The 10,000-nt window shown below is 45.1% G+C and overlaps 1 protein-coding gene across 1 annotated transcript in view; it reads left to right on the plus strand.

The window, feature by feature from the left end:
- LOC311071664 (ryanodine receptor 3-like) overlaps positions 1-10,000 on the plus strand; it is a 162,588-nt gene that overhangs the window by 139,635 nt on the left and 12,953 nt on the right. Inside the window, 8 exon segments of the mRNA XM_084096131.1 lie at positions 1-40; positions 3,192-3,721; positions 4,369-5,142; positions 5,681-5,739; positions 6,112-6,277; positions 6,591-6,677; positions 7,209-7,394; positions 7,476-7,606. The exon segment at positions 1-40 is cut by the window's left edge and continues 42 nt beyond it. Coding sequence (XP_083952257.1) covers positions 1-40; positions 3,192-3,721; positions 4,369-5,142; positions 5,681-5,739; positions 6,112-6,277; positions 6,591-6,677; positions 7,209-7,394; positions 7,476-7,606 — 1,973 coding nt within the window.

Genomic DNA, 10,000 nt, shown 5'->3' on the forward strand with positions numbered 1-10,000 from the left:
CAGAAGGACATGATCGTCATGATGCTGTCGCTGCTGGAAGGTTCTGCTGCGCAAACGCTCACACACCAAACACACACACTGCAGCTAAAGTCAGCGTTTAGCGTTTAATCCTGTTCTGTTCACACACAGTTCAGTCATTTACAGGAGCGACGACTGCATTCTACAACTGAATTAACTCCTGAAAACTGCAGGTAGTGATAAACGCGTTTACAAACGGTCTACGAACCGAACTGTTAATAATGTATGTAAACGCACGTCAGAGATGTGTCTTTTTTTATGTGAGCCTCGACTCATTTGTGTTGCCAGATCTTGCTAGAAAAAACAGCAAACAAGAACAAGCCCATAATAAACCAAATAAATACAAATGCATTATATTGAAAATGACAAAATATCACGACCCGCACCTTTTAATACCTCAATAAACTTCAGATTATCACTTTATGAGCCTAGAAGCGCTTATAATAAGTGGATATGGCAACACTGCAAGAGAAGCTCAGCCTTATAAACATAAACAAAACACGATGCTGTCGACGGTGGTTTAGTTCAAATTGATTAAAGTCCCCCTGTGGTGAAAATCCAGCTTTTAATGTTGTTTATGTGTCTATGTGGCGTTTTTAATATGCTTTAAGATAAACCATGTGTAGACAGTCTCAAAAACACGCTTTGAAATCGCTGGTGTTTCTGACGTCACAAACTACCTTGTAACCAATCAGATCAACGTGTGATCGTCAACCAGTGGATCTCTGAGCTGAGTAAGTGGAGGCGGGGCTCATTTGCATATTCATAGAACCGCGCATACTAAATGAGGCAGGGGTGTCGAGTTACATTCAAGCTATTTTAAGGCATGAAGAATTGTTAAGGAAAAAATAAGGAAAAAATGCTTAAATATGTCATTTTGGTGATCAAAGATGAGTTTTAAGGGATACAATTATTGACTACAGGGGGACTTTAAAGGGATGGTTCAGAGTAAAATCAACCTAGGGTCCTTTGCACCATGACCTCGAGCCAAACCCCCCCCAGAAGCTTTTTTTCCCTTGGTTGAACATTATTAAAGTTAAAGCTTATTTAGAGATATCAGCCGGATGGCTTAGTGCAGGCGCTAATGGATCCTATGATGTATCTGGTAAATTACCGCACTAATAATGCCCAGAATGGCACCAAACTTCTACAGTTGTACAAATAGGTTCTGTACTCATAAAACGAGGGATTGGAAAGTTTGTAAGTACATCAGGAGTTTATTTAAATAACACTTGCCTGACGGCTCATGCTACCGCTAACCCGGCGTCACTTCAGTGGTTTGGGAAAAGCACGTAAAAGTCCTGGCAGAAAGCGATGCATAAGGATGTAGTGTAACGACGCCCAGTTCCAGGAATGCACTAATATTTTGTTGGTAGTACCAGTTTGCAACAATTATTAGTTAACACTAAGTTGTTAACACTTCGGAAAAAATAATAATTCGTCGTTACACTATGCATCGCTTTCTGCCAGGACTTTTACGTGCTTAGTAAAGAAGTAAAGATTTATCTGAAGTCGGGCTGAATGAATAAACACTGTTATTGCACTCCTGACACAAAGTCAGGCCCTCAGTCACCTCAGTATAAACAATAAATAGTATAGATGTCCATCAATATCAATTTAGAATACCCTACAAACTCTCTGTAGGCCATCACAGCCTTTTCAGCTGCCGCCACCGCTCTCGAACAGCGCGTCAACCCTGCAGCTACTCGATCAAGTTCGCTTGAATCTTCCTGTGGCAGGCGTCCGCTGACCTTGTGCCAGTTAGCGGTCCCCAGCTTCACCGCCAGCAGTCTGCGCAGTTCTGACACGGTTGGGCTGAGTTCTTGTCAAAACACGATCAGTTCAGAGGAGAACTTGTCTCCTGAGACCTCAGGGCTCGGCAGATGAGCCATCGCTTCCTTCATTTCGTTCACTGGGCCCTCCGGTCCCGAAACTTCAATCATTGGAGCCAGAAGTTCTTCATCTTCTTTGTTTTGTTGCTGTCCTTGGTCTTGCTTCTGACCTTGAGATCTTGTCTGCACAGGGGTATGTCTGATGGCGGACTTGTATTTGTTTCCCCCCTGAGGCTCCATCTTCGGCGGCGTGTGGTAGTTGGTGTGGTCTTCTTGGTGGAGAGCAGTCGAGGTCAAGGTCCACTTTTAGGGCTTGCAGCTCAGCCGTGGGATAGTGATGATGTGGGGGTGGTGATGCATGTGAACAGACAGAAACATCAGAAGTGTTAATAGGTGCACATGGGGCAGATGCCTCTTTTTCTTCAATTTTTGTGTTTCCCTCGTCCCTAAACGGCAAATTTTTCTGCATTGACCTTCTTTCTCTTTTCTCTCCCTCTTCCACCCAACAATCAATAGTCCTCTTACAGGACACACACACACACGTCTGACACAACAACCTCTTTGTTCATCATTCCACTCTTTACAGACTCCCTAGCGATCTTCAGTCTTGTAGCACTCAGCGTTCCCTCCCTAGGGAAATCATGATGTTTCATTAGCTTATTGATGTCTCTCATACACTTGTTGCCATACAACTTTCTCATCTGACGGAAAACCGGTGTATCATATTTTTCACAGCTGCTTGTTTTACTCTGAGATTTTCCCATGGTGATTTACTCTGTGTCTGTGGTATTATTTTTGCGCACCTAAGTAGTCTATTGGATGTTTCCAATAGACCCGATTTTTCCCTAAAATCGGACAGGAGGAGCTCTAGGACTGACTCCCGGGGTAACCTCGGGTTCACTGCCCCATCAGTCCGCACCCCAAAAACCCATTTGTTCGGAAGCTCTAGGAATGGAATCGATCCAGTCCGTACCCAACAGAACCTCGAGTTTAATCACACGTCAAACTCACTACTCTACCACAGACTCAGGTCATCAGCATGGTTTAATCTCTCAATTTCCCCAATTAATAATTTTTCTCAGAACAATTTATGTTTGTCCTTACCCAGTTCTCTCAATGCCACTATCTCTGCTACTCATAACATAGAGAACATAGGGCCATAGTCCAGGCTCTTAGCCAATTTAACCTTTCTCTGCCTTATTAGGAAAGTACATGATTTACTATAGGGAAAGATCATTAATATGAATAAAATAATGAATAAAAAACAATTTCCATAACAGAAACCAGGCAGCATTACAGACTGAATCCTGTGAGAAATAATCCCGTCATTCCCTCCTTTAGGAAACGTTGTGAACGGGACCATCGGCAAGCAGATGGTGGACACTCTAGTGGAGTCCTCCAGCAACGTGGAGATGATTCTCAAGTTCTTCGACATGTTCCTCAAGCTGAAAGATCTGACCACCTCCGAGAACTTCAAGGAGCAAGATCCCGACCGTAAAGGATTCATCTCCAAGAAGGAGTTTCAGAAGTCCATGGAGAACCAGAAGCAGTATTCCCAGTCCGAGATCGAGTTCCTGCTATCCTGCGCCGAGGCCGATGAGAACGACATGTTCAACTACGAAGAGTTCGTCAAACGCTTCCACGAACCCGCCAAGGACATCGGCTTCAACGTGGCGGTTCTCCTCACCAATCTATCGGAGCACATGCCTCACGATCCCCGTCTCTCCGCCTTCCTGAACTTGGCCGAGAGCGTTCTGAACTACTTCGAGCCCTTCCTAGGGCGCATCGAGATCATGGGCGGCGCCAAGAGAATCGAGAGGGTTTACTTCGAGATCAGCGAGTCCAGCCGAACGCAGTGGGAGAAACCGCAGGTCAAGTCAGCTTTATTTCTATGGCGCTTTATACAGATACACATTTCATCAATTATGAAGCCAATTTTCAATGTTTAGTTAATTCAGTTCAATAACTGTCAATGTTGCAAATTTCATCAATTATGAAGCAAATTTTTTAATTCAGGTAAATAACAGTGTCAATGTTGAAATTTCATCAATTATGAAGCAAATTTTCAGTGCTGATTCAATTCAGTTAATTTCATCAATTATGAAACATATTTTCAAAGTTAATTCAGTTTACTAACAGTGTAAATGTTGCAAAACTAATAAATTATGAAACAAATTTTCAGTGTTGATTCAATTCAGTTCAATAACAGTCAATGTTGCAAAATTCATCAATTATGAAAACAAATGTCTGTTTATTCAATTCAGTTTAAATAACTCAGTGTTGCAAAATTCATCAGTTATTAAACAAATTTTCAGTGTTGATTCAATTCAGTTCAATTACTGTCAATGTTGCAAAATTCATCAATTATGAAATTTAACTTCTGCTGTAAAGCAGCTCTACAGAAGACCGTAGTCATTATTCTGATCAATTCAGTTCAAACGTTGTTCTCATCCATGCAGTCGATAAATGCATGCAAATCGATATTATTACTGAATGTTGAGCATCTTTTAAACCGCAGGTCAAAGAGTCCAAGCGGCAGTTCATTTTCGATGTCGTCAACGAGGGCGGAGAATCAGAAAAGATGGAGCTGTTCGTCAACTTCTGCGAGGACACCATCTTCGAGATGCAGTTGGCGTCTCTGATCTCCGAACCGGACGCCACTGAGAGACAAGAGGAGGAAGATGAAGACGATGCTCAGAGCGTGGAGATGGATGAGGATGATGAAGATGGTGCGCTGGAGTCTTCCTCAGCGTTTGCTCTGGCTTGCGTCTCCATGAGGAAAAGCCTCTACAACCTCCAAAAGCTGCTGACCTTCAGGAGCATGAAGAGACAATATCGGAAAATGAGGAAGATGAGCGTTCGGGAGATGATCCGAGGATTCTTCTTCTTCTTCTGGATGATCTTCATCGGGATTTTCCGCTTTCTCTACAACCTGGTCTGGGGCTTCTTCCACATTCTCTGGTCCACGTTGTTCGGAGGAGGCCTGGTGGAAGGAGCCAAGAACATGAAAGTGACTGATATTCTGGGAAACATGCCGGATCCCACGCAGTTCGGGATTCACGGAGACGTTCTGGAGATGGAGAAGCTTGAGTACGGGGACGTGTGTTCAGTGGCCGAGCTCGGGCGAGCGGGAGATCAGGATGAGATGGACCTCATGACGGAGCTGATGAATATTCATCCCAGGAGGGAAGGAGGAAAGCATGGGATGGAGCCGGGATTGGGAGACGTGTCCGAGGTCGTGGGAGTCGACACTCCGTCTCTAGCCAGCGCCGTACACCAGAAGAAAGCTCAGGTCTGCCAGTGGATTCAATGCAAAGTGTCTTGTATGCTCTCCTTATTTGATCAAAAATACAGTAAAAATTATTATAATGTAAATCATCTGTTTTCTATGTGAATATATAGTAAAGTGTAATTTATTCCTGTGATCAAAGCTGAATTTTCAGCATCATTACTCCAGTCTTCAGTGTCACATGATCCTTCAGAAATCACTCTAATATGATGATTTGATGCTCGAGAAATATTTCTGATTATTGTCAATGATGAAAACAGTTGTGCTGCTTCAGATTATAATATGAAGAATAATCTTTTTCTTAATAATAAACAAGAATAAATACATGAGCTCACATTTATTTATTTGTATCATTATATTCCTTTTGTCTGCGTTATATAGTAATAATATTTTACAATATTACTCTTTTTACTGTATTTTTGATCAAATATACCCAGCCTTGGTGAGCAGAAGAGAATAAAAAAAAAAAAAAAAAAAAAAGATGTAATAAAAAATAAAATGTTGTTTATCATTGTGACTCTAGTGTGTGTTTTCTGTACAGGAAGCGGCTAGTAAACAGACAGCGGAATCTGACAGCAGATCAGAGTGGGAGAAGACCGAGTGAGTGTTTGAGGAGAAACTCAGTGTGTGTGTGCGTGTGTGTTGTGTGTGTGTGTGTGTGAGTGAGAGTGTGCGTGTGCGTGTATGTGTGTGTGAGCGTGTGCGTGTGTGCATGTGAGTGTGCGTGTATGCGTGTGCGTGTGTGCGAGTGCGAGTGCGTGTGTGTGTGTGTGTGTGTGTGTGTGTGAGTGCGAGTGTGTGTGTAGGTGTGGAGTGTACGTGTAAGTGTGTGCATGTGAGTGTGTGTGTGTCTGTTCAGGCGCTGTAAAGCGTTCAGGCTAGATCTGCTTTCTCATTAGCTTGTGTGTGTGTGTGTGTGTGTGTGTGTGTGTGTGTGTGTGTGTGTGTGTGTGTGTGCGTTCACATGGCCAGTGTGGAGGATGGAGAGAAGAAGGACCAGGACAAGGGGAAGAAGGAGAGCGCGTGTGATGAGGAGAAGAAGCCGCTGAAGAAGAGACGAGGCCCGAGGAAGGAGTCGGCCGAAGCGTTCATGGCAGCGACTCTGGCGGGTCTCGACGTCTATCAGACCAAAACCCTGGTGAGCTTCAGGAGGAACGGCAGGTTAAAGGAGTAGTTCTCTTTAAAATTAAAATTAGTCCATGATTTACTCTCCCTCAAGCCATCCGAGGTGTATACAGTATGACTTTCTTCTTTCAGACGAACACAGTCAGAGTAATATTAGAAAATATCCTGGCTCTTCCAAGCTTTATAATGGCAGTGAAATGCAACCAACAGTTTGGATGCTCGATCACCTTCTGTAACGTTTAAATCATGTGAATGACGTGTGTTAACACACGTGTAAGAGTGTGTTCACCATCTCTCAAACTCTAAATATCACTCTGTGTTTGCAGAATTATCTGGCCAGAAACTTCTACAACCTGCGTTTTCTGGCTCTGTTTGTGGCGTTCGCCATCAACTTCATCCTGCTCTTCTACAAGGTGAGCGGAGCTTTACGAAACGCCTGAGAGCAAGAAGCTTATTATGTGCTCTTTCATTTATTTGACCATTTATTTAGTTTTCATCATTACCTTCATTTTGTCAGATTTTTTGTTGTTGTTATTTTAGTTTTTTTTTTTCACACTGTATGTATCAAAAAACGATAAAGAAATCATAAGAACCTGAGTGTGTGTGCGTGCGTGTGTGTGTGCGTGTGTGTGTGTGTGTGCGTGTGTGTGTGTGCGTGCGTGTGTGTGTGTGTGTGTGTGTGTGTGTGGCGTGTGTGTGTGTGTGCGTGTGTGTGTGTGTGTGTGTGTTTGTGTGTGTGTGTGTGCGTGTGTGTGCGTGTGTGTGTGTGCGCGCGTGTGTGTGTGTGCGTGTGTGTGCGTGTGTGTGCGTGCGTGTGTGTGCGTGTGTGTGTGTGCGCGCGTGTGTGTGTGTGTGCGTGTGTGTGTGTGTGCGTGTGTGTGCGTGTGTGTGTGTGTGTGTGTGCGTGTGTGTGTGTGTGTGTGTGTGCGTGTGTGTTTGAGAAGGTGACGGGTGAGGACTCGGATGACTCGGACCCGTGGACGCGGCGTGAGGAAGACGAGGATGAAGGAGTGGTGGAGTACTTCGTTCTTCAGGAGAGCAGCGGATACATGGCTCCGACTCTCCGCTTCCTCGCCGTCATGCACACACTCATCTCATTCCTCTGTGTGCTGGGATACTACTACCTCAAGGTACGACATTACCCAGAATCCCCGGCGCAGGAGCTCGCAGGTGTGTGTTAGTGAGGCACTGAACGTGTGTGTGTCGCTCAGGTGCCGCTGGTGGTGTTCAAGCGTGAGAAGGAGATCGCGCGCAAGCTGGAGTTCGACGGGCTTTACATCACCGAACAACCGTCTGATGACGACATCAAGGGCCAGTGGGACCGACTGGTCATCAACACCCCGTGAGTCACGCTGCACTGCATTATGGGTCTGTTCCAGTGCATTATGGGTCTGTTCCAGTGCATTATGGGTCTGATCCAGTGCATTATGGGTCTGTTCCAGTGCATTATGGGTCTGTTCCAGTGCATTATGGGTCTGTTCCACTGCATTATGGGTCTGTTCCACTGCATTATGGGTCTGTTCCAGTGCATTATGGGTCTGTTCCAATGCATTATGGGTCTGTTCCACTGCATTATGGACCTGTTCCAGTGCATTATGGGTCTGTTCCAATGCATTATGGACCTGTTCCAGTGCATTATGGGTCTGTTCCAGTGCATTATGGGTCTGTTCCAATGCATTATGGGTCTGTTCCACTGCATTATGGACCTGTTCCAGTGCATTATGGGTCTGTTCCAATGCATTATGGGTCTGTTCCACTGCATTATGGGTCTGTTCCAGTGCATTATGGGTCTGTTCCACTGCATTATGGGTCTGTTCCAGTGCATTATGGGTCTGATCCACTGCATTATGGGTCTGTTCCAGTGCATTATGGGTCTGTTCCAGTGCATTATGGGTCTGTTCCAGTGCATTATGGGTCTGTTCCAGTGCATTATGGGTCTGTTCCAGTGCATTATGGGTCTGATCCAGTGCATTATGGGTCTGTTCCAGTGCATTATGGGTCTGTTCCAGTGCATTATGGGTCTGTTCCACTGCATTATGGGTCTGTTCCAGTGCATTATGGGTCTGTTCCACTGCATTATGGGTCTGATCCAGTGCATTATGGACCTGTTCCAGTGCATTATGGGTCTGTTCCAGTGCATTATGGGTCTGTTCCACTGCATTATGGGTCTGTTCCAGTGCATTATGGGTCTGTTCCACTGCATTATGGACCTGTTCCAGTGCATTATGGGTCTGTTCCACTGCATTATGGGTCTGTTCCAGTGCATTATGGGTCTGTTCCACTGCATTATGGGTCTGTTCCAGGGCATTATGGGTCTGATCCAGTGCATTATGGGTCTGTTCCACTGCATTATGGGTCTGTTCCACTGCATTATGGGTCTGTTCCAGTGCATTATGGGTCTGTTCCAGTGCATTATGGGTCTGTTCCAGTGCATTATGGGTCTGTTCCAGTGCATTATGGGTCTGTTCCACTGCATTATGGGTCTGTTCCAGTGCATTATGGGTCTGTTCCAGTGCATTATGGGTCTGTTCCACTGCATTATGGGTCTGATCCAGTGCATTATGGGTCTGTTCCACTGCATTATGGGTCTGTTCCACTGCATTATGGGTTTGATCCAGTGCATTATGGACCTGTTCCAGTGCATTATGGACCTGTTCCAGTGCATTATGGGTCTGTTCCACTGCATTATGGGTCTGTTCCAGTGCATTATGGGTCTGTTCCAGTGCATTATGGGTCTGTTCCAGTGCATTATGGACCTGTTCCAGTGCATTATGGGTCTGTTCCACTGCATTATGGGTCTGTTCCAGTGCATTATGGGTCTGATCCAGTGCATTATGGGTCTGTTCCAGTGCATTATGGGTCTGTTCCAGTGCAATATGGACCTGTTCCAGTGCATTATGGGTCTGATCCAGTGCATTATGGGTCTGTTCCAGTGCATTATGGGTCTGTTCCAGTGCATTATGGGTCTGATCCAGTGCATTATGGGTTTGATCCAGTGCATTATGGACCTGTTCCAGTGCATTATGGGTCTGTTCCAGTGCATTATGGGTCTGTTCCACTGCATTATGGGTCTGTTCCAGTGCATTATGGGTCTGTTCCAGTGCATTATGGGTCTGTTCCACTGCATTATGGACCTGTTCCAGTGCATTATGGGTCTGTTCCAGTGCATTATGGGTCTGTTCCAGTGCATTATGGGTCTGTTCCACTGCATTATGGGTCTGTTCCACTGCATTATGGGTCTGTTCCACTGCATCATGGGTCTGTTCCACTCCATTATGGGTCTGTTCCAGTGCATTATGGGTCTGTTCCAGTGCATTATGGGTCTGATCCAGTGCATTATGGGTTTGATCCAGTGCATTATGGGTCTGTTCCAGTGCATTATGGGTCTGTTCCACTGCATTATGGGTCTGTTCCACTGCATTATGGGTCTGTTCCAGTGCATTATGGGTCTGTTCCAGGGCATTATGGGTCTGTTCCACTGCATTATGGGTCTGTTCCACTGCATTATGGGTCTGTTCCACTGCATTATGGGTCTGTTCCACTGCATTATGGGTCTGTTCCAGTGCATTATGGGTCTGTTCCAGTGCATTATGGGTCTGTTCCAGTGCATTATGGGTCTGTTCCACTGCATTATGGGTCTGTTCCAGGGCATTATGGGTCTGTTCCACTGCATTATGGGTCTGTTCCACTGCATTATGGGTCTGTTCCAGGGCATTATGGGTCTGTTCCACTGCAT

This window comes from Abramis brama (assembly GCF_963993115.1).
Source record: "Abramis brama genome assembly, chromosome: 21".
Classification (NCBI taxonomy): domain Eukaryota; kingdom Metazoa; phylum Chordata; class Actinopteri; order Cypriniformes; family Leuciscidae; genus Abramis; species Abramis brama.